The following is a 24,050-nucleotide window of genomic DNA, read 5'->3' as shown; positions in this document are numbered from 1 at the left end:
CTGGTGACACAGAAACCAGTTTCTGTGCCTGAGTGTCACAAGGAGTCCCGGTCACCCTCACCTCGATCAGAAAGAACATTCTATCGGCTTCATTGCTGGGGATGTTGTCTCCACACTGGTGCAGTTCCTCTGTCGCCCTCTGGTGGCTCTCCCTTATTTGCTTTTCTAACAACGGGAGTGATTTCTGAACAAAATAATAGCGAACAATGAAACTCCGCAGCTTGATGAAATCGGCTGACAGGTTTCTTAGATACATGGGCGGAATCCCATGTGAAAGCTTTCAAGGGGACCCGGAATCGCTATTATTGTGTGAAGCTTGTTAACACGGACACCTGTTAAAGAGCCCAAGGATGGCTTTGCGTGCAATGGGTGTGCGCCACGGCCTGAAAGATCTAGTGTAGAAATTTGCTGTTTTGTTAATGTCATTGGGGTGGGGAGGAATCAAGAGGTGGCCAGGTTTTGGTTTGGCTTGGTGCTCTGTATTTAGAGAACAGGTAAGGGCACCTGGGGGGCTCAGTCGATTAAGCATCCAACTCTTGGTTTTGGCTCAGGTCGTGCGTGATCTCAGGGCTGTGGGATCGAGCCCCAGGCCAGCCTCTGCGCTCAGCGGGGAATCTGCTTGGGATTCTCTCTCTCCCTCTCCCTGTGCCCCTCCCTGCCGCATACTCTCTCTCTCTCTCTCTAAAATAATAAAATCTTTTAAAAAATTTTTAGAGAACAAGTACACTTGAATGTAACATAAGCTTCCTTTAGTAAAATGTTCTGTTGGTGATCATTTGGGTGTCATAAACTGATAAACAGTGCTAGGGTAGAGGGTCTATCTTGGATATCGGTGTCAGGCTGGGTATAGTCCTAACCAATCAGCGATGCTGATGCTAAGGAAGGGGAGGAGAAGGAAGGACATTGAGAGGCACCACAGAGGGCTGTCTTTGGGCTAAACGCCATTCTGCACCCCCCACATCTCAGTTGAGCCCCACACTGCAGGACAAAGCACATGGCTTTACTGCCTCTTGGATTTACGAGAGAGGAACCTAAGGCTCAGAGAGGCAAACTGCCTGATCCTGTCACCAAGCGAGTAAGTGGTAGAGTCCCCGTGCACGTCCTGCTCCCGCCTCCCCAGCCCAAGCAGGTGGACACAAGGCCTGAGGGGCCAGTGGCCCCAGCGTCTGCTTCAGTGAGTGGGAACACTGCAGCCAGACAGGAGGAGTGCGTGGGGGGTTAAAGGCAGTTTGTGGATTAGCATCCCAAGCCCAGGTAAGATGCTGACGAAGGTGGACGACACCAAAAGTAATAAGGTCCTCACAGGGGCTTTTGTTTTGTTTTGTTTTGTTTTCAGGCATTTTGAATCTATGGTCAGAAATGCATTCCATTTTTTCCTGATGTTTCAAATGATCATTATCATAATGGTCTTGTTATGAATTTTTTTTTTTTTAAGATTTTATTTATTTATTTTGACAGAGAGAGACACAGCGAGAGAGGGAACACAAGCAGGGGGAGTGGGAGTGGGAGAGGGAGAAGCAGGCTTCCCGCGGAGCAGGGAGCCCGATGCGGGGCTCGATCCCAGGACCCTGGGACCAGGACCTGAGCCGAAGGCAGACGCTTAACGACTGAGCCACCCAGGTGCCCCTCTTGTTATGAATTTTAAAAAATTAACTTAGAATACCACAAGTGTAAAATATTTAAACGCTGAGAAATATATCATCAAAAATACTTATCAAAACGCAATGTCTTGGGCGCCTGGGTGGCTCAGTTGGTTAAGCGACTGCCTTTGGCTCAGGTCATGATCCTGGAGTCCCGGGATCGAGTCCCGCATCGGGCTCCCTGCTCGGCGGGGAGTCTGCTTCTCCCTCTGACCCTCCTCCCTCTCATGCTCTCTGTCTCTCATTCTCTCTCTCTCAAATAAATAAATAAAATCTTTAAAAACAAAAAACAAAAAACAAAAAAAACCGCAATGTCTTTTCGCAAAAACAAAGTTTTTGTCAATGAGACGGGGCTGTGTCCTTTAGACAGGGGATGTCTTTTGAGGCCCTGTTGTGCAAACGAAGGGGGTTCCACTGGAATCAGGACTCCTCAAAGTATGTTTCCCGGACCACCTGGGAAGTCACAAGTGCAAATTCATTGCCTCCTACCCTCTAGATTTACCGACTCAGAAACTTGAATTGGGGCCCAGGAATCTAAATTTAAATAAGCTTTCCAAGTGACTCTTGTGTGCAGTTTGAGAACCACTGGCCCCTTCCAACCGAATGTTCCTGGAGTATGTGTTTCCTGGCTCGGAAGAATTCATTGCTTTTGTCTGCTGGTAAAATAACTGACTGTTTCGTTCTCAAGGTCGACAAAATGTTAACCTCTTGCAAAAGGATACATTTGCTAAGTGCGGGTTCATTCCTTTTACCCTTCTAAAGTGGCTTATCGTGTTCCTCCTTCCCTTGTTGCTTCCCCCAAATTGACGGATTGAGCAATTTCTTCAACATTACACGGCTGTTGCTTCCAGGTTTTGGAAGCTCTGCTGGGAACCTCTGATCATGAGCGGTTTGGTTTTCAGAATGAGCTTGTCTTCTGGCTTGTGTGGGCAGCTCGGGGGGTGTCACAGCCATCTCAGGGTGGAGGGGCTTGGGTAGGCTGTGATTTTTACAACTCGCGACCCAACCCGTTGACTCACATTGATGTGCAAGATGAGCTCATTGGTCAGTCTTTCTGCCAGACGGGGCACCGTAGCCTTTCCTTCCTCCAGGAGAGCTCTGAGACAAGACAGAACACATGGGCGTTCAGGAAGGACCCTGGTTATCAATACCGTCAGGAAAACCTCGCTGAAATGGAGGCGGGAGGCCAGAAGGGGGAGCTCCCACGCCATACCGTGGTCTAAGAAGTGTCCATTCTGGACCCAGCAGAAGCCTCCTCAACAGGAGAGAATCATCGGCTTTGGGCCCCAGAAAAAAGGATGTGCGCCGTCTCTCCTACAAGCAATCCACCACCCTTGCAACTCAGCCAAAGAAAACCTGTCAGCACCCTGAACGCTTGTCTTTCTTCAATGGACTGAGTTCAAAACAACCCAACTTCTCCTTCTTCTCCATAAAATAGTGCTCCTCTTCTTTATTTGTTGGACTTGCCTATGGTTTTACCATGACTCCTTTACCCCAGATTGCAATTCTCTGTTATTCCCAAATAAATTCATTTTTGCTGGAAAAAGAACTCACTGTTTTCTTTCTTTCTTTCTTTCTTTTTTTAAAGATTTATTTATTTATTTATTTGAGAGAGAGTGAGTACATGAGAGGGGGGAGGGTCAGAGGGAGAAGCAGACTCCCCGCCAAGCAGGGAGCCCGATGCGGGACTCGATCCAGGGACTCCAGGATCATGACCTGAGCCGAAGGCAGTCGCTTAACCAACTGAGCCACCCAGGCGCCCTCACTGTTTTATTTCTAAGGTCAACAACCTATATGATCATTTTTCCTATTCTGGGCTTTATTAAGTGTCAGCTCCCTAGGGTGACACAGGCCATCAGAAAGCCAAGTAGTGCATAGAAAGACAGTTGCTAATTATGGGGTGAGCCCAAACCCAAGCAAGCAGGGTGCTAGAAAGGTTACATTTATTTTCTCTTTTATCATCTCAATAAACTCATGAGGTAAGTCATCTTTTTACCCACAGGAAAACAAAACAAACTTAACTTCATAGAGGATAAATGACTTGCCCAAACTAGTATTTTATTTCTTGTAACAAATAATTATTTCCGAATAGCCAAATCAGTCTTAATAAAGAAGAAAACCTGGAGGCACTCTACTTCCTGATTTCTAAATATATATTACAAAGCTACCGTAATTAAAACAATATGGTACTTGCATAAACACAGACATACAGACCAATGAAACAGAACAGTAAGCCCAGAAATAAACCCAGGCACATGCAGTTAACTGGTCTTTGACGGAGGGTCAAGAGTATACAATGGGGGAAGGATAGTCTCTTCACCGAACGATGATGGGAAAACTGGACAACCACGTGCAAAATAATGCAACCGGATCCATATCTTACACTATTACACAAAAGTCTGATTAAAAAGGCTTGAATGTAAGAGGCGCCCTCGTGGCTCAGTCGGTTGAGCGTCAGACTCTCGATTTCAGCTCAAGTCTTGATCTCAGGGTTGTGGGACTGAGCTCCACGTCAAGCTCTGTGCTGAGCATGGAGCCTGCTTAAGATTCTGCTCTTCGTCTCTCCCTCTGCCCCTCCCCTGCTTGTGCTTATGCTCTAAATAAATAAATAAATAAATAAATAAATAAAAAGGCTTGAATGTAAGACCTGAGATTATAAAACTCCCATAAGTGGGGCACCTGGGTGGCTCAGTTAGATGAGCTTCTGACTCTTGATTTTGGCTCAGGTCATGATCTCAGGGTCATGGGATCGAGCTCCATGCTCCGCGGGGAGTCTGCTTATCCCTCTCCCTCTGCTTCTCCCCTGTCTCGTGCTCTCTCTCAAATGAATAAATAAATAAATAAAGTCAATCTTGGGGGAAAAAAACTCCTCGAAGAAAACATTCAGGAAAATATTCATGATATTGGTCTTGGAGATGATTTCATGGACACAAAAAGCACAGGCAAGCAAAGCAAAAACAGGTAAGTAGGGTCCTACCTTGACGACATTACGCGGAGTGAAATAAGCCAGTCCCAGAAGGGCAGATACTGTCTGATGCCATTTACATGATCTGCCTACACTGGCCAAACTCACAGAACCAGAGAGGGGAGTGGTGGTTGCCAGGTGTTTGGGGGACGGGAAACAGGGACTTGCTAACCAACAGGGGCGACGTTTCAGTTATGCAAGATGAAAAAGTTCTAGAGGTGGCTGGTCAGCATTGTGCCTGTAGTTAACAAGATGGGGTTGTGCACTTAAACATTTGCTGAGAGGGTTGATCTCATGTTAAGTGTGCTTACCCCAATAAAACTATATTAAAAAAAATTTCAAACGGTGCCTACTAAGCGGCAGGCACAGTTCTAAGGGTTTTACAAATACTAATGCGTTGAATCCATGAACAACTGATTTTAAAGGCACAGCGAGGCTCAGTAGCTAGCCCAGGGCCACACACCAGGCTGCAGAGTGTTTGCAGAGTGTGTGTTATGTACATGAATCCAGGAAGGATCCCACAGGACCATTATTCCAGCTCTGCTCTGAGTGTTTCTCATGCAACAGGTGAGTCCCTGCACACGGGCCCTCAAGGATTTCCACTCGGATGCAGGACGACAAAGCACATCAATGCACTTTTCTCATCCAAGACTTTGCTTTCCCAAGGACCTTGAATGGTGGTGTCCACAGCGTGGTCCCTGCCCCGGTAACATTGACCTCTACCGGGAATGTGATAGAAACACAAATTCTTGGGCCCCGCCCCAGACCCGGGGTGAACACAGACATAGTCTACATTGATCTCTATCACTTGGCCACCATCTTGGCCAGTTCTGGAAGGCAGGGCTGGCTTCCCCAGAGGGTAGTCCTAGTGCGGCCCTAAAGAATCTCACCTGAAATACGGATGTGCTTGGAAGAACATCATTTCTTTCTCGGTTGCCTCGGCCAGGCTCAGCTTGTTGGTGATCTCCTCCTGTCCCCGGCACCTCACGATCATGTAGCCCTTCTGCAGACGGTACGTGAGGTTCTGAGCCACTTTCACGACCATGTGTTCGGTACCCTTGTCCACGAGATCTGGTTTGGTCAGGATTCCTGGGAGAGGAGTAGCCAAGGACAGCGGAAAAGGTCAGTTTTCTCCTCACATACACGTGAGTGCTGCTAGGTTCTGGGATCCTTCCTCAGCCAGGACCCGGGAAGCCTTCTGGAGCTCTGGTGGCGCAGGGCCTGAAACCCCATTCACGCATTCCATCGCCACCCCTCTTATCTGCGTCTTTATTTGCTCTCCCACTCACTCAATTCAGTCATTTCCTTGTGTAATTTATTGAACAGACATGTCTGCATCGTCAGAACAGACAGGCTCCACCGTGTTCCCTGAAATGGATCATTCCCTGCTGGACAGACGGTCTGGGTCCCCCTCTAGTATCTCCCGTCACAGACTCACTCTGCCCTCTTCCTGTGGGTGGAGGCCTCCTTGGATAGCGTCCTCCCTACCTCCCTCTCCCCCTGCTGCCCCCACAGCCTCCCACTTAGATTGGATGGAATGCTTTGAATTCTGAGTATCGATTTCCACTCATGTTCTTAGGGTGTCAAATAGCCACTGCATTTTTCTGTCTATTTAGGGTGGAAACCTAACGTCATCTTCTACTCTCTTTGCCCTTGTTTTCAGTTTGTGGTTCAGTCTGACTATCTGGCTTATCATTTCCTGAAACTTTCCTGGCATCTAAGCAGTTGAATTTCTCTGTTCTACCTTCCTTTACCAAAGGTGGTCATCAAGAGTGTACCCTTGGGGGGCACCTGGGTGGCTCAGTCGTTAAGCGTCTGCCTTCGGCTCAGGTCATGATCCCAGGGTCCTGGGATTGAGCCCGCATCGGGCTCCCTGCTCGGCGGGAAACCTGCTTCTCCCTCTCCCACTCCCCCTGCTTGTGTTCCCTCTCTCCGCTATCTCTCTGTGAAATAAATAAAATATTAAAAAAAAAAAGAGTGTACCCTTATACTCACTAAAAGGTTTGTGTGCACACAGACCTTCATGTTACTAAGGGAGCCAACAGGTCTCTGAACCTACTGGCATCTTCCACTGGCAAAGGAGAGGACCCTCCACCAGGAGGGACGACAACAGCCACGAAGGCCCCTCCATGGAGCCAGCAGTCATCCAGGGAAGGCTAGATCACTGAACTGTAGTCCGAGGAAAAGTAGGAAGATAAGAAGGAGTGAGGTTTGCAATGAGAACTCTCCCTCGCTGGGAAGAGAGGGCCTTCTCACCCAGTGCCTGAGTTTGAAGCCAAGAACTCAAGTAGGAAATACGCCTCCATCGACAGCCTCAGGGCATGAGCATCATCCAGTGTCCCAACTCCTGGGCCACGGAGAAGGGCACTGTCAACAATGTTTCTTCTTTTTAAATTAACTCTTTCCTGAATACATTACATACTCATATTGAATGTAAAAATGCTTATTAAGCCCACTGCTTTAGGTATTGAGGAAATGGCGGTGAACAAGATTGCCAAGTCCCTGATTTCGTGACAATCCCCTTACCTTCCAGTGGGTAAAAGCCAGATAAATTAGTCTAGTAATATACAAGCAATAAAGAAAAAGTATCTGATATTGAGAAGTGCTAAGCAGAGAATGAAAATCCAGTCATGTGCAGGCAGGGGCGGACGGTGTCGTGTTGGGTTGGGTGGACAAAGAAGGCCTCTGGGAGGGCAGCGTTTGGCTGAGATCTGAATGAGAGGAAGGAGCCAGCCCTGTGAGGATGGTGGAAGAGCATCCCAGGCCCTGGGGATGACAGCTACGCTGGAGAGTTGTGGGCAAGGCAGAAGTGATGGGAACCACGATCAGAGAGGCATAGGCAGCCAGGTCACAGGAGGCTTTTTTGTCCAGGAAAGGGGTCCAGGGTTTATGTCTGTGAGGTGGGAACGTTAGGGTAGAAGCAGAGGAGGGGCCTGACTTTATTTACCCGCTTAAAGGCCAGTGGGGGGGTGCTGTAGTGGGCAAGGTGAGTGCCTGGAGACCCAGTCAGAGGACATTTGAGTCATCCAGGCAAGAAATGATGGGGGCCTGGTCTAGTGGTGAGCGTGGAGATGGAGAGGAGTGGACAGACTTGGTATAGTTTTGGAGACAGAGTCACCGGGATTCCAGATGAATGAGACATGGAAGCAGGGGAAGGAGGAGTCACGAGTGACTCTCAGATTTGGCTCTAGAGCTGGGCAGGCAGGTGCAGTGCTGTGAGGTGGAGAAGCCGTGGGAGGGAGGAGAACTGAGGTGGGGCGGGGTATCAGGAGCTGTGTTTTGGTCGCATTACATCGGAGACGTTTAATAGACATCCAAGTGGAGATGTCAAGCCTAGGGAGAGGTAAGGGTTATAAATTTAGATCTGGGAGTTGCCAGCACATAGAGACACTCAAAGCCACGGACGAGTAAGCTTGCCTAAAGAGCACATGTTGACAGAGGGGAGATCTCAGAACCAAGTTTTGGGTTTCCGACATTTAGGGGTCAGAGAATGGAAGAAACAACCAGACAAGACTAAGAATGTGACCTCCAGTGGCCAGTGAAGGAGGAGACGGAGCGCGATGGTGACCCGGGGGCCAGCGGGTTGTGTGTTACAGCAAAGGAAGGAGAGATTTCGAGAAGGAGGAACTGGTCAGCTGTCGGACTGGGTCTGAGGTGGAGAAAGATGGGGACAGAGAAGTGAAGGTGTGTGTCAGCATGGAGGGCACTGGCGACCTTACCAAATGCCATCTCTGTACCTTGGTGGCGACAGGAATCCCGCTGGGGCTGGCTGAGTGGACAGTGTGCATCTAGCTGTTGGAGGGGGGGGACCGGCCTCGCAGACAACCTGCTGGCTCAGTGGACAGTGGGCATCTAGCTGTTGGGGGGGGGACCGGCCTCGCGGACGACCTGCAAATGTACCAGCTCCCGGTTCTTTCTGAACCTTGGCATTATGTAAACCACTACTCTTAGTCATCAGCCTTGTTCTCTTTTCACCCTTTGGAAGTACTGTATAGATAGGCGTTCAGTTCTCTTTTTTAAAAAATGTGGCAAGATACACATAACTCATGTGTGCAAGAGAATAATTCAACTAATGAAAATAGGATGTTTCCTCCTTCACTCCATCTTCGGTTATCCTGTTTTTAAAAATCGTGTATCTTTGGGCGCCTGGGTGGCTCAGATGGTTAAGCGTCTGCCTTCGGCTCAGGTCATGATCCCAGGGTCCTGGGATCGAGTCCCGCATCGGGCTCCCTGCTAGGCGGGGAGCCTGCTTCTTTCTCTGCCTCTCTGACTCTCATGAATAAATAAATAAAAACATTTAAAACAAACAAAAAAAAAAAACCAAAAAAACAAAAATAAATAAAAATCGTGTATCTTTAAAAATTGTGGTAAAATCTACATCACATAAAAGTTACCGTTTGGGCCATTTTAAAGTGGATGGTTCAGCGGCATCCGGGATCCTCACGGTTGTGAACCGCGCCCCACCCCCCAATAGGATTCACTTCATCTTGCAGAACTGAAGCTCTGTACTCACCCACTAACTCCTGGTCGCCCCCGTTCTATAAACATATCAATATCCAGATAGCTGACCCTATGAGATAGATGATGTTACCTACTGTGGTCGCCAGTGAGACATCCTTCCTGACTTGGGATCAAGAGAGGACAAAGAGCACAGAGCTACAGTGAGCAGTGACCCAAAGCCTGAGTGTTCTCTCTGGGTCGGTGTGTTGGTGATGCTTGCAGAAGTCGACAGCTAACAGGGCACGAGGGTGATCTAGCACAGAGTGAAACGTTATGCTTGACGTCTATGCCCCTAATATTCATTTCTATCCTTACTGGGAAACCAGGCGTTTATTTTGGAAGAAAAGGGAAAGGCAATTGTATGCCGAGTTTGCATTTCGTCAGGGACATGACCTGCAAAGTTTCAGGAGGGTCAACTCTCTGGGTAGGTGGAATGATTGGTGACAAAGTGATGTTGAGTGATGATATTACTAATAAAAAAATAGCAGCTCTCATTTGCTGAGAAAATACTACATGCATAGCCCTAAGGACCATCCTATACGATATTTCTTCATGGAATCCTCCCAACCACCCAACACATAGGTGTGACTGTGATAACAGTTCGTGGATGAAGACAGTGAGGCCAGGAGTGGTTAAATATGTTACCCAAGGCTTTGTAGCCAGTAAGGGCTAGAACAAGGATTCAAACCCAGACTGTGTGCACCCTTAAACCAAGTTCCCTGTAACAAGTCCCAGGGTGACTTTTTTTTTTAGAAGAAATTTAAGAGAATCCAGCTCCCCACGAAGACTTCTGCTTGAATACCAACGCTGCAGACTCTCGCACCCCAACATCAGCCCAGTAGAATGTTCACTGGGGCCTGATGAAGGCCCTTTCCATGTACCAGCAGGTCCCAAAACCTTTACCTGTGGAATGGTAGGGCTGATGCGCCGGTCACTTTCTCCTTTCCAGATAATTGTGGGAGAGCAGACAAGGCAGTTCTTGCCCCCGATCCAGAAGGGGTTGTGAACGCAAATGAGGGCCAAGAGGACGGAGGACGAAGAACCTCCAAATTCTGGCCACACTCCTCACCCTGACTGAGGGGAGACTGCCATCTGCAGTGTGTGAAGGCGCCCTGAGCCCATGGAGCTTCTGCGGGGAGTAGAACTTGTCTTTAATAGTGCTACACTCCGGAACCTTCTAAATATATGAGAAGTCTCCCCCTTCCTTTCTGTCCTCTGCGAGCTTGGTTCTCTCTTCTTACCTATGGTCCTGTCTCCATGAGGGTCCACCTCCTGAGCCATGCTCAGCGCCTCTGTGGTGGCGATGTCCACGTTGCAGGGGACCACCACCAAGTTGATCGTCTGTTGCTTCTCGATGTACTTCTTGATGAGTGCCTTGATCTAATGCAAAAAAAAAAAAAAAAAAAAATCACGCAAAGGAAGAGCACATCTCTGGTCAACCAACAACACAGCTAGACAGGTGTGATTGCAAAAAGCCAATTTCCAAGAGCATGACCCAGTTTTCGCACTTCTGGGCGTTGACTTGGCCAACCCCTTTCCTCGGACATGCCTGCCCCATCTGCCCTTTCTGGGTTCTCTGTTGATTTCCTACTTCCCTTCAAACCCCACCGCTGGTATGTCTTCTTTCCCACAGACTCTCTGATTCCTGTAGCCAGACTAGACCTCTCCTTCTTCTCCAAATCTCTCTGATGCTTCTGAGAGTCTGCCTTCTCTTACAGTGTTTGTGTATGTGTCCTATTTGCCTCAGAAGCCGAGGGGTACCTTTGTGACCTCTCACGTGTCAGCTCAGTATCCCCATGCCGAGTCCCATATGGGGCCCCAAGTGGCAGGTGCTCAGTGCCTGCTACAATAGTATCTGATGTCAATAATATCTCTACATGTGTTCATTCCTAATATTAATGTCTTTTTCTGGAGTTTGTTCTTGGGAGGGGTCTAGCTCACTCAGATTAGAGAAATCCAATAAAATTTCTTAGAATCTATAGGCAAAGAGAGATGTGGGCAGCATAAGCCTTACATTTCAAATTTCAAAAATATTATTCCCCATGGACAATACAAACCAAAATGGAAAAGTCTGGCACCTAGGGATGTATTTTTTTTTTAATATTTTGGTACAATTCACACATAGTTTTGCTCTCATGATGCCCCATAAAATTATTTTAAGTTGCACACAGAAAATAACACTGCATAGACACAAACAGGAAATTCGCATCACGTAAGCACAGCCTAGCATCCTATAAACAATTAAGTGCTGGGGTCAAATAAAAATGACAAATACAAACAGGACCAGTTAGGTCTTAGCCGTGGGAAAATTTCACTGAGTAAAGTTATAATCAATTTCTGTAAGCGAGTTTATGGAATAAACTCACGTTATGGAATAACGTTATAGAATAAATTCACGTTAAACGTGAATTGTCCTTAAGTGTCTTCTTGTTGGTCTTTATCCCCTCGGCTACACCCTTGCATAGCACCTGTGCTGCGATGTCCGCAAGGGAACAGACCATCCAGGCTTCTCCACCTCAGCACTGTGGGACAATCTGGGATGGACAGCTCTTTGCTGGGGGGGCCAGCTGGTGCATTATAGAAAATCCAGCTGCATCTCTGGTCTCCACCCACTGGATGCCGGTCAGCCCCTCTTTCCCAAGTTGTGACAACCATAAATGTCTCAGACATTGCTGACGTCTCTGGGGGGAAAACAGGCTTGGGGTAGGAACCACTATGGGAAACACACTTCTTCACCTTCAGTTCATGCAACGAACATTACGGGCACCCCCAGGTGGTAGGTCCTTTCCAGGATCTAGAGATTCAGCACTGAACACACAGGCGATGTCCCTCGGGGGTTTTTGTCCCAGGAGGAAACGCAGACACTCAACAGGGACGGTGAATAGAAGTGGAAGGACCAGGTGCGGGGTACTGGGCATCAGGGAGGGCATCCCGGAAAAGGTGGCATTTGGGAGAGCTCTGGAGGAAGTAGGGGAATGTGCCATGTGGAAATCTGGGCAGAGGGATGGAAGAGAAGGTGCAAAGCTGGAGTGCTTGAGGACCGTCGAGGACTCCGGTGTGGCTGGTGCAGGTGAGGAACGGGGCCCAGTGAGAGATGCGGCCAATGAGCTAGTGGGGCCAGAGCAGACTGGACGTTGGCAGCTTTCATGCTGATGGACGTGGGGCCACTGGAGAGCGTCGGGGAGTGACAGCTTCTGCCCCCTGTGCCCTGGGCACTGCTCCCCCAGTCTCCTCCCCAACCACTCAGAACGAGGGCAGGGGAGGCGCTCCAGAGCCCCTGGGGCTGCCCACAGAGACCTAGAAGTCTCCCCATCTTCAGCTCGGCCCATTCCCAGTTCCAGAAAAGCTCACCTGCAGTCCAATGTCCTGGGGCTGGTTTCCCACAGGTACCCTGGTGATGCCGGGAAGGTCAATGAGGGTCAGATCCGGAACCTCAGGGGAGGTGATCTCCAGACTAATGAGCTCATGGCTGATGCTAACTCCGTTCCCAGCTATGGTGTTCTGGGCTGTGGAGGCCGAGAGAGGGGAAACCCAGGGTCCAGATTAACGACCCATCCGAGGAAAAGCAGTTGTAGGAGCCTCCGAGAGCCCCTGGTGCTCAGGAAACACTTCACAGAGGCCCGAGGAGTGGTCTCTGAGGCCCCTCGGGGGGCTGTTGAACACACAGCGCCTCCGAAAGCCTGGCGGGAAGCATACCACATGCTCACAGTGGGATTACGGATGGGTTCTGCTCTCTTTATGCTTTTTACCTCCAAAAGGTGAGCCCTTGCACGAGTGGCTGGGCGTAGGGACCTCTGTCTAAAGACAGAGATGGCGGAAGTGACGGTGTGTGACTTTTTTCTTTTTGAGCTGGCCTCGAGCTCTGCTGATGTGGCAGGACGGTCTCCGTCCTCCTAGAGGGTGGCCAGTGGACGGCCGGGCTGGGTCGGAAATTGGAAGGTGCGCACAACTGTCATGAAAACCCAAGTGTCCGTAAAGACGGACCCTCTGTGCCATCGACAGGGAGCCTCCATCACATCCGCAAGCTGAGACTGGTGCGGGGAGGAAGGACAGACGTGCAGATGTGGGCCCCGGGGATCCCCACGAGAGCTTCGCAGAGCAAATCTCAAGGCCGGAAGGAGGACATGTGGGCGGAGCTGAGACAGTCTCTCCTCCCCCCCCCCCCCCCCCCCCGCACTTCCACCATCTGCCCAGCTGCCTGGCTGTGCGTGCACCTCGCTTGCCTGTCACCCACAGGGATGTCCAGATGCCCTCGGGTAGGCAGGGGCCACCAGACACGCAAGGGGATCTCGTCCCTTCCTGGGAGCACCCCTGTAGGTGAGCTGGAAAAAAACAGTCTTCCCACAGGCTGTTCACGTCACAACCAGAACAGGCACCGACTAAGATGTCTCGTGCATACATCTCAGAGCAAGGACCCGCTTCATGTGCGTGGGGCCTGAGCTGTCCCCATGTTCAGAGGGGCCCCTCTCCTGGCTTCATGGTCTTGTAATTCTTGGTAATTCTGAACGGGGTCGGGGGGGTCTTGCAGTCTGACTTTGCACTGAGCGCCTGAGTCACGTAGCTGGCCCGGCACTCTGAGTGCAGGGGACCCACTGTGGAGCCTGGTTCAAGTCCAGATTCTGACTGGGCAGGTCTGGGGTGTCTCCCTGGGACTCTGCAGTGCCAACAAGCCCCCAGGCAGAGTCCCTGCTGCAGACCAGATGAGGGCCAGGGAAATCCAGAAATGAAAGGAAGCTTAGATGGCCTAGGTGAGGGGGACGGGGCAGTATCGATGGAAAACGTCGTGGGACACACATGCCAAGGGCAAGGACACAGAGGTCACTGGTCACCGGCTCAAGGGGAAGCATGGAGACATAAGGACGATGCTCCCCCGTCACCTGGCCTTGTCCCCCAGTGTGGCCTCTCTCCTCAACACCTTCCTTCCTCCTCCTCCTCCTCTTGGAATTAGCCACGGATCCACCGTGGAACAGAAAGCGAGTCCTGGAGCATCAGGGCTGGAGGACCCTTCACCAGGACCGCCTGGCGGGGTGGTCATCAGGGGTGAGCACAAGAACCGGGAGCAGGACTTCTCCGTTCTGCAGGAGATCCCTCTGCCGAGCCATTTAAGGCCTGCAGACATGGGGTTCCTGGGGAGCTGAGCCCGGAAGTCACGGAGAGAGGCTATGTTCGCTATCAGTCACATGGAGCCCCCCACGTTCCGAATCCGCTTTAATAATCTGCAGAGCCGTGGCCCAGACGGGGGTGGGGCGTTCTGCGGGGGGCAATTCCCAGAGGAGGGGATGGCGTGCGAGGGAGGAGGCCCAGCACACGAAAGAGCCTGGGAGGAAGAGGCCCGATGACCAGGAGGCGGAGAAGGAGCCAGGACGGCCAGGGAGCGGCCCCCAGAGCCGCCCCTGCAGACCCCCGGGGCCTCCTACCTTTGAGGACCTCCTTCTCCACCTGGGAGGGGTCCTGGAGCTGGAGCTCCGTCTTGCGGTAGCTGATCTTCCCCCTCCACGCGCTCTCGTGTGGCTGCCTCTTCAGCTTCAGCACCAGCGGGCACCTGGTCACAATCCCTGAGACAGTGTCCCAAACGTTCTAAGTTCCCTTGAAAAGAAGGGCTCGCGGGTGCCCTTTCCCCTCACCCCCCAAGGAGCTGCCCCGGCATTCCCAGAGTCCCCGTCTGAGATTTCAGCCCCTCTCCAGGGCTGGGGAGCGATGGGGGCCTGGATCGGGCGGCACGAAAGTGCCCAGGTCCTAGGACAGAGGCACTGCAGCTGCCCCCCTGCCCCGGGGGGCCCTGTGCTCTGTGGTCACTGAGCCTCCAGGCCGACCTTCCTTCCTCCTCCTGTCCCTGCCGTGCTGCTCTGGAAGCCACACAAGCCCGAGGTGAGGCTCTGTGTATCTGAGGGCTCCCCAGGATGCCTGCGCTGGAGTCTCAGTCGGGCTTTGGCCGTGGGACGAGCCTTTGTCCAGGCGGCCGCAGAGGGCAGAGGGCAGAGGACAGATGGACGTGTGGAGCGGTGAGACCTGTCCCACCCCCTCCAAGCCCCTCACACTTGGGGTTGGAGGGTGCGGGGAGAAGGTAGCTAGAGCCAGGGCAAGAGTCTGGGCATCCGAAGGAGGGGGTTCAAGGGCATTCTCGGGACTCAAGGCTGGAACTGCCCCTTGCTTCTCGGGGCTGGGCGTTCCTGTGGCGAGGCCCCGAGCACCGCATGTGTCCTCTATATTCCTGGCCCCAGAAGGGCCAGCATCATCTCCTCCTCCAGCCTGGGGACACGCCAGAGTCACAGGCATGCCACTGGTACCCGGACCCTCCACCATGCTGCACTTCCCCCCAGAATGCGGAGCCCAGGGCAGAGCAGAGGAGCGACCACTCCAGACCCTTCCTCCCTCATGCATCATGTGCCCGGCTGGGCTGACGGGGACCTCACAGGACACCCTGGTGTCTAGGACCAGGCTGCCAGTGGCCAGGAGAGGGCACAGGCCGGGGTGCCTGGTGTGGCAGCGGCTGATGGGGGCTGTGCAGGACCTGGACAGCCCTCTGGGCTCCCCACACCCTCCTCTGTGCCCGGGGGCAGCCCAGATGACACGGCATCGGTGGCCCCCGACCCCTGGGTTCCGGTCGGGTCTGGGCTACGGCCGCACTGGCAGGAGAGGGCTCAGGGCCAGGGACCCGGACGGAGCCTCCTCCAACCCACCTGGAGGGCACCATTTCCTTCTTCCCTTCCTTTTCCCCTTTATTTTATTAAATCATAAACGTACAACAGCCTTTTGACTCTATACACACTCAGTATTTTTTTTTTTCAAGGAAAAGTGTGTCTTATCACACTACGATCCTGGCTAATCGCTTTTCCAAACGTTGAGAAAATTTTTCACATGTCCCCTGAGACTTAGAAATTCAACGTGGTCAAAGAAATGTTTCTACACTCTTTACAGAGACCACTGGAAAAACACGCAAGGTCCCTGGGCCTCGACTGACCCAGGCCCAGGGAGAGCTACTGATGTAAAAGGGGGTCAGAAACCCGGGGGCCACAGGGGATCCCCCTCCCCGCCTCCGCCAGCCAACCCAGGCCTTGCGCTGCAGACCTAAGCCTTCCAGGGCCTGTCTCTGAAGCTGCTGCCCCCCCAGGGATGCTCTGTGGCCCGCGGGTGGCCCAGCAGGCTGCGAAGCGAAGCTGGCCAGGGTGCTTACCGCTGCCTCTGGGGAGGGCGACGCCCGACAGAGCCTCCAGCACGGAGCTCTTGCCCGAGCTCTGGTCCCCAATGACGGCGATGGCGGGCAGGGCCAGGTCCTGCTCCACGCCCAGCGCCCGCAGGGAATCGATGAGGTCGATGCAGGGGCGCACCTTCTCCTCGTACTGGCTAGCCAGGATGTGCTCAGGGCCCTGGAAGAGGCAGGATTCCCATCATCACCGGGAATTTGGGGCAGAATGTGTACCTCCACTGATGTTGGGGTGCAGAAAGGAGGTAGGAGGGCCTCCGGGAGGTGCCCGTGTTCTCTTCCTGCAGAGGCTTTGCTTCTGCTGATGTGGGGCCAGCTGGCTGGGAGGTGCCTCACTGAGCAGGGAGAAAGCACGCAGGGGTGGGAGCTCCTGGCCAGAGGGAGGACAGGAGCCAGGCCCTGGGCTGCCGAGCAGGGGTGGGGTGGGGAGTGGGGTGGGTTAGCAATGGTGGCAGTGACCACAGCAGCTGCAGGAAATCTCCGCTGGGAGGGAGGGAACAGAAGCCCCAGGCTTGCTGCCTCAGAGATCGGGTACGTCCCTGGGGCTTGCTGCAGGTGCCTGGGAGACTGCGGGGCACCGGCTTTCCTGGTGGGACTGGACCAGACTTGTGGGTTTATGGCTGTGATTGGGGCACTCACCTCTGGCCAGCGGCTGGAACGCACCCTTCCTGAAGTCCCTCTGCATGACTTACCTTTGCCTTCTGTTGGCCCCTGCTTCCTTCTGGCTGCTGAGGGTTCAGTGCCAGCGTGTGGAACTCCTTGATGAGATAAGCTGGATCCTGCCCTCTGACCTGACCGTTCGGGGGACAAATCATGTATCCTGCTGCCTCGCCGGGTGGCGGGGGCTGCTGGTGGAAGAAATTCAGTTCTTTTTTTGGTTGCTGTTGGGGCCAAAACATCTTGCGCCTCTGGTATGGCCGAGAAGCGTGGGTCTTAGACATTAGCCGTCACTGAGTTAGAGCTGGTGGGAGTGCTGCCCGTTTGCTCAGCACTGCGTCTGCCCGACAAGCTCTGTAAAGACACAGGGTAGCAGAGTGACCCACTGTCCCCAGGCAGTCTCCTCCCAGGCCGGACCTTTGCCAGCCCCGCCTCGTCCAACCTCACACCATGCACCCCTGCACGCAGACCCAGGGGAGACCTCAAGAACAAATCCGTGGACTTGCTGAATCTCCTTAAATAAGGAAATCATGTAAGTTATGGTAACCTCCATGATATAAACACACAATACATTACTTCGCAGAGAGCCAAGCTGAGGAGTTTGCTCTCCCGGCAAATCAAGGGCTCCCTTTTGTCAAAGAGTAAAGGACACAGTCGGTCTGTGTCCCCTCCCCCTTGGCGGCAAGGAGGCTCGAAAGTGAATCAGGGGGAGTCGTAGGGTCGTGGGCCTTGCCATGCTTTTTGGCTCTCGTCCCCAGAGTCTTACCAGGCCTTATTCTTGTTCTAAGATTTTGCAAGAAGAGAGAATTAGGGGTCCCCAGAAAAAGAAAGATGAGATACAACTTTCTGGACATAACAAAGGTCATTTTAGGCCCGGGCCATCCTGGATTCTGGGCCTGACCTGCACTTGCCCAAAGCACATTTCTTGCAGAACCTCCTGGGATATGTTGAAACTGCAGAAGAATAGAGCCCAGTAGTTAAGGATTTTAAGGGAAAAAAGAATGGAAGAACAAACAGCTACCATCAGGCCAGGAGATAGCCTAATGGTATCGGGGACAATCAATCGGTGATAAAACTCCCAGGGCTTGTTCAAAAGTAAAAGATTGGCCCAACACACTCTTGAGCATCACTGCAGGATCTAACCCCCGTGAGCACGCAGATTCCGGACCAACTGGACCCAGAGAACTGATGGTGTCACCCTGGCTGGCCCTGTGCCTTCCATCACCTAGGACCCGGACTCTGTCCCTTAAGATGGCTTTGCCCCAAGTCCGCACTGCGTCCCCCATTGCCCAAACCCCGCCATGAATATGCACGCGCCCTTAGCGTAAACCTTCCCCAGTTCTGTTGTTTGAGGAGACACTGCTTCGGGAAATATCCCCGGTGTTCTTTGCTTGTTCCAAGTACCACCTTCCTTGTCCTATTCTTGGGCTTGGTTGGTCATGCCCTTTGGCTCGCGACGCCAGCAAGAGGCGAACCCAGTTTTGGGTAACCGTTTTACAGGCAATTTACAGCGGTGCATGCGAGAGATGGTCTTTAGGGCCATACATTCTCCGCCTTTCCTGGTGGGAGCTTGCGGGCCCCGGAAGGAGGGGTCGCAGCTGAAGACACAGCCGTGCCGCAGAGAGGCCCCAGGGAAGTGAGCGTGGAGAAATACCCACTCCTGGGACTGCGTGGCGGGATGGGGCAGCAGGATCTGATCAAGTTAGGAGCACAGATTCGTCTTTGGTAAGATAGAGATCATAAATGGTGGCACACAGGATAGGAGGAGACAGGAGGGACAGGAGGACGTGCCAGGGGGGAGACGCATGGGCAGGGGAAAGATGGCTGGTCATGCTCGGGGATCAGCGAGGCCACCCCCGGAGAGAGGGCTTCCTTCCTTCCCTCCCTCTCATCGGCTGCAAAAGCACCCGAGTGGGACCCTGCCGGCCCCCACTCCCAACTAGACCTTGCAGGGTCCAGGCCGGCAACCCAGAGGAAGAAGAGGCCCCAAGGGTAGGTAAAGGGTGGGACGCAGGGGGGACCGTGACCGAGGACAGGAGGAGGCCCACCGGAGGCGAGGGCTCCCTCGCCTGGAGGAGGTGCCATCTGGACCGAGGGACAGCGGACAGGGAACGGACGGAGTTGTTCTACATCGTCCCTGGGCCTCTGCCTGCATCCCTGATCACCTCCAGGGGATCCTCGTTGGATGGACACTGTTGCTTGTCTCCTTCCCAGCATGAGACAGAGTGGGGGTGTGGCTGACCCGAGGACGAGTCACAAAACCCAGACCCGTGTGCCTGCCCAGGCCACAGACAGGACAAGCTCAGAAGGGTGGCCTGAGCTCGTCTCCGACCCTGCCACCCTCAAAATGGACTCTCCTGGAGCCTCTGCCCACCATCGACCGTCCGCCCAGTCCTAGAGCAGCCGGGACTCGAGAGGGACCCGACAGAGTGACCTCATCCCACCATCCCTTGCGCTGGGTCCATGGAGACAGTGCCCCCTCTGTTGAAGGCACCCTCAAGTTGTGACGAGGTTACCTACATCACAGGTCAGCCCCTGAGTGACATGCAGGAGAAGAAAAGGCATTACCCAGAATCGTCAGGCGATGGTTCCCAAACTGTGCGCCGGGGCAGCCTGGGGAGCCTCCGCAAACTTGCAGGGGCACTTGTGGCTTATTTAAGATTTCTCAGGGGTACACAGAGACACCTGAGGGACACCACACAACCTCTGTTACTGAGCTGTTTGGACCTCACAGCAACAAGTAATCGATGGAACTCTCCGGTATTTCTTTTGGTCAGGGGTGAAGGGGCCGCTTGGCAGGAGGATTGCCTTGAGCTGAAGGCAACCGAGACCCTGCGGGCTCAGGAGAAACTTTGCCCCTCCCTTAACTCCATACAAGAATCTGAGCTGGGGGTCTTTCCAGAACAAGGGTTCTCAGCAGGGATACATTTTATCTATATGGCGGGGCAACCATCTAATCAGCAAACAGCTGCCCTTCTTGCTCTTCTTGTCGCCCCGTGAAGGGCGTCCCTCCAGAGTCCCAGACCCCCGGCCCTTCCTCCTCCGTTCAGGCTGACATGTGTGCCTCCCGCCGCCTGACCGTCCGGAACATCCATGTTTGTGTGGATCCCATACGCACGCTGTTAAATTAGATTTTCTCCCGTTAAACTGCCTCGGGGCAATGTGATTCTCAGTCCAGCTTCAAGGACATTGAAGGGCAAGAGTTCTTGCTCCCTGACACCCTGTGCCCTCCCCTCCGCCCGTGGCACCTGCAGCCTGCGTCCGTCCCCCGGCTAGGGTGGGGCTGCCCAGCAGCGGGCTTTCCCCCATTTCCTGCGACGGCTCCCTCGTCCCCAGGCCTCCCGGGTTTGTAAGAACACCGTAGGAGAGAGGTCTGTACAGATCTGTTCCAGCCCGTGCGTCAAGCCCCAGAGTCTGATCCCGGTTCCGCATCTCTCCAAATGGGCCTGGGTGTCCATGCCCCCCTCACCGGGAGCCCACCCCAGGCCCCCTCTGGTCAGGCTGTGGTGCTGAGCACTCTGGTTTTCAGCCTACGTCTGTCTTCTCTTTACATACTTCTTTTTTTTTTTAAGATTTTATTTATTTATGTATTGAGAGAGAGAGAACGAGCAGGGGAGGGGCAGAGGGAGAGGGAGAGAGAGAATCTTGAGCAGACTCCATGCTGAGCACGGAGCCTGACATGGGGCTTGATCTCACGACCCTGAGATCATGACCTGAGGCAAAATCAAGAGTCAGACGCTCAACTGACTGAGTCACCCAGGAGCCCTTTCTTAACTTAATAACTTAATAACTTCTTGTTATTACTGGGTGTTCAAGACAATGAAAACGTTTCAAGATACCAGATACTGTCGAACCTTCTTATTTCTTTATAGATATATAAATTTCTGCAACATTTGAACTATTTCAAATATTTATCTGCCCCTTTGTTATCAGACAAAAATGCAAAATGCAAACTGGGAAGGTCACGCTCAGTCCTCACCTGACTTGACCCCCAACAGCTTCGTGACTGATCACCCCCTCCATGGGGCACAATTTCTCTTGGGTTTCCACACCCCTCACCCCAGAGGAGTCCCGCTGGGGCCTCCGGCACAGTCCTACAGCCTGGGAGGCTCAAACAACAGGAATCTCTTCTCTTACAGTCTGAAGGCTGGAAGTCTGAGACCCAGGTGTGGACAGGACTGGTGTCTCCTGTGGCCTCTCTCCGTGGTCTCTCTCCACGGCATGCAGACAGCCGCCGCGTCCTGTGTCCTCACGTGGTCATCTTCTGTACACGCACCCCTGGCGTCTCTGTGTGGCTGCACTTCCTCTTCCTCCCCGGGGGTTCAGCCAAGGGCCGAGCTCTGCCCGCAGAGGGGAGAACACGGCATCCATTTCTAATTTGTCCCCCTTGGACCTGGCATCTTGCTGCGCCTTCAAGGTTATTCTAAAATTGGCACGATTGGGCCCAGTCTGTACGACCACTCAGACCTGTGGGGATAGTTTGCTTCCTTTCACGCTAATCAAGAAATTTTGTTTCTCTTGAAAGCAGAATACAAGGACAAAACTCGGGTTCACCGGGAACTCGTCAGTTTCCAGGAAACAGGCAGGAAGGCGTTATTACTCACAGATGCGCGTCTAAACTTCCGCTCGGTCCTTGGCTGAACCCCGGGGCTCGGTGTGAGCGGCGGGGAGGAGCCGAACCTCCGGCTGTGCTGGGAAGCCTGCCGGAATTGCTCCTGTGTCGTGGCTGACCCTGCGGCCGCTGGCACGACCCGGGAACCCCCACCGCGCCCTGAGATAGCTTCCCCAAATAATGCCAGGTTTGCTGGCAATGGCCAGAAGCGGGGAGAGGCGAGGAAGGACCAGCCCTGCCGACACCTGGATCTCAGAGCTCCAGCCTCCAGAGCTGGGAGACGAGAAGTTTCTACTATTCAAGGCACCGAGCGCAGGGCACTTTGTTTCGGTGGCCCTGGGATGCGAACACTCCGTGGTTTACGCTCATCTGTTCCCTGCAAATGCCTGTTTGCTGGGAGGACCTGGCCTCAGTGTCTCTCTCGAAGTAACACTTCGAAGGCGCCGTGTTACACTACATAGTGCCACGGGGCCTGCCAAATGCTAGCAGGTGCCCTGTCCTTCCAGCGCGCCACTGAGGGGGCCCGGTGCCACTGAAGCCACGAGCAAGAAGGCACCCGAAGCCCCGAGACCAGGCTTGGGGGCTCGAAGTCTGACACCAGTTCCGCCATGTGGGTTTTCTTCCGAGTAACTCAGTTCTTTCACAACCTACCCCAAAATAGCATCTGATGCCACAGGCGAAGGGCTGGGTCCAGCAGATTGCTCCGCGCACACCGCACCCCCACCGGCCCCCCGCAGACGCCAGCCACAGGTGTCACCTGCTTCGGACCCACTGGCTACAGACCGGAGGTTCCAACCACCGCCACCTGGGGTTCCAATAATTTGCTAGAGTGGCTCACGGAACTCAGAGAACTTACTAGATCACCGGTTTATTACAAAAGAATGTGACTCAGGACGAGCCAGATGGAAGAGATGCCCAGGGCGAGGTCCGGGGGTGGGGGGGAAGGGGGCGGAGCTTCTGTGCCCTCCAGGGACCACGCTCCCCACAGTCCCCCGTGTTCACCAGCCTGGAAGTGCTTGCTCCAAACCTTCTCCTTTTGGGTTTTATGGTGGTTTCATTGCACAGACAGAACTGCTTCAACCTCCAGCCCCTCTCCCTCCCTGGAGGTCGGGGGCGGGACCGAGAGTTTCAACAATAATCACAGGCCAGCCCTACCCTAGGATGCTTTCCAAAGTCACCTTATTAACATAACACAAGACAATGCTCTCTCCATTTGGGAAATCCCAAGGGTTTTAGCAGCTCTGCACCAGGAACAGGATGAAGATAAAATTATATATATATATATATTTTTCTGATATTTGTATATATTGCAAAATGATCACTGCAATAAATGTAGTTAACGTCTGTCTCGATACATTGTGACATTTTTCTTCTGATAAGGACTTTCAATATCTACTTTCTGTGGGGTGCCTGGGTGGCTGAGATGGTTAAGCGTCGGCCTTCTGCTCAGGTCACGATCCCAGCATCCTGGATTCGAGCCTCCGCATCCGGCTCCCTGTTTGGCGGGGAGCCTGCTTCTCCCTCTCCCTCTAATGTTCCCCAGCTTGTGCTCTCTGGCCCTCCCTGTCAAATAAATAAATAAAATCTTTAAAAAAACACTACTTTCTAAGCAACTTCCAAATACGCAATACAGCGTATTAACTAGATTACTGTAATACATAGCCGGGTGATGAGAGTTAATGTATCTTGTTATAATTCACAACATCACGGGGGCGCAAAGCTCCCACCCCACCCCCAGACGCGTGTGCACCACGGATGCTGAGCGAGGCGTCCCAGAAGCCACCCCTTTGTGGCCACAGGGCCTTTGGTCTGCTTCAGGATGGGGGGCTGCCCCGTGCCTCCAGGCCAGCCACCTCCTCTAGAACGCACCTTGGGCGTGCAGGCCTGGCTGGGGGCCAGCACCAACCCAGGCCTTCCCAAATCTCCCGTGGGGCACCTTCAGAAACTTGTCTTTCTGCCTCCTGCCTTCTGGCATAAGCCATGTTTCCCGGGAAATCCTTTGAAAAAGCACGAACTGTAGCAGAACTGTTGCAGAAAGACATGGTGACGCAGCCCTCCCTGCACGGCTGCCGGGGGGTCCCCCTCTTACCTCTGTGCCTCCTCAACGCACACCGGGAGAGTCACCCCGTCCTTCTCCGCTTCCCTCTTATATGCTGTGTGGCTCACTCCCCATGAGCAGCACTAGCAGAAACGAAACCAGATATCCCAGCCACAGAAATGAAACAGAAACAGCAACACCCTCCCCCCCCACCGCCGCCCCGTCTGTGACTCATACAGGGGTCCTCAGCCTCCAGCTGGGGCAGGATTGTCCGGGAGGGCTGGGGCACACATGGTGGGGGTGGGGAGGGCTGCTGCCTGGGGCCAGGGTGGGGCCGGAGAATCTGCATCGCAGAGGACGAGTTCTGGGGGAGGCTGGTGTGGGCCCCATTTGGAGATCCAATGACTCAGAGCAGCACGGTCCTATAGGACATT

The 24,050-nt window shown here is 53.1% G+C and overlaps 1 protein-coding gene across 2 annotated transcripts in view; it reads right to left on the bottom strand.

The window, feature by feature from the left end:
* Window positions 1-23,773, bottom strand: part of MX2 (MX dynamin like GTPase 2) — a 29,640-nt gene extending 5,867 nt beyond the window's left edge. For both annotated transcript variants that reach the window (XM_035028887.1, XM_035028888.1), the window contains exons 1-9: window positions 23,668-23,773; window positions 17,002-17,320; window positions 16,280-16,472; window positions 14,523-14,660; window positions 12,457-12,611; window positions 10,347-10,485; window positions 5,496-5,694; window positions 2,660-2,738; window positions 62-184 (exon numbers count right to left, since the gene is read on the bottom strand). In XM_035028887.1, the coding sequence (XP_034884778.1) occupies window positions 62-184; window positions 2,660-2,738; window positions 5,496-5,694; window positions 10,347-10,485; window positions 12,457-12,611; window positions 14,523-14,660; window positions 16,280-16,472; window positions 17,002-17,250 (1,275 nt within the window). In that variant the 5' untranslated portion in view covers window positions 17,251-17,320; window positions 23,668-23,773. The remainder of the gene's footprint in view (window positions 1-61; window positions 185-2,659; window positions 2,739-5,495; window positions 5,695-10,346; window positions 10,486-12,456; window positions 12,612-14,522; window positions 14,661-16,279; window positions 16,473-17,001; window positions 17,321-23,667) is intronic.
* Between the last annotated feature and the right edge of the window lie 277 nt (window positions 23,774-24,050).

Source organism: Mirounga leonina, unplaced genomic scaffold (assembly GCF_011800145.1).
Source record: "Mirounga leonina isolate KUSES-001 unplaced genomic scaffold, KU_Mleo_1.0 Mir_205, whole genome shotgun sequence".
Classification (NCBI taxonomy): domain Eukaryota; kingdom Metazoa; phylum Chordata; class Mammalia; order Carnivora; family Phocidae; genus Mirounga; species Mirounga leonina.
Note: the sequence above shows the minus strand (reverse complement) of the source record. Positions and strands in the feature narration are given on the sequence as shown.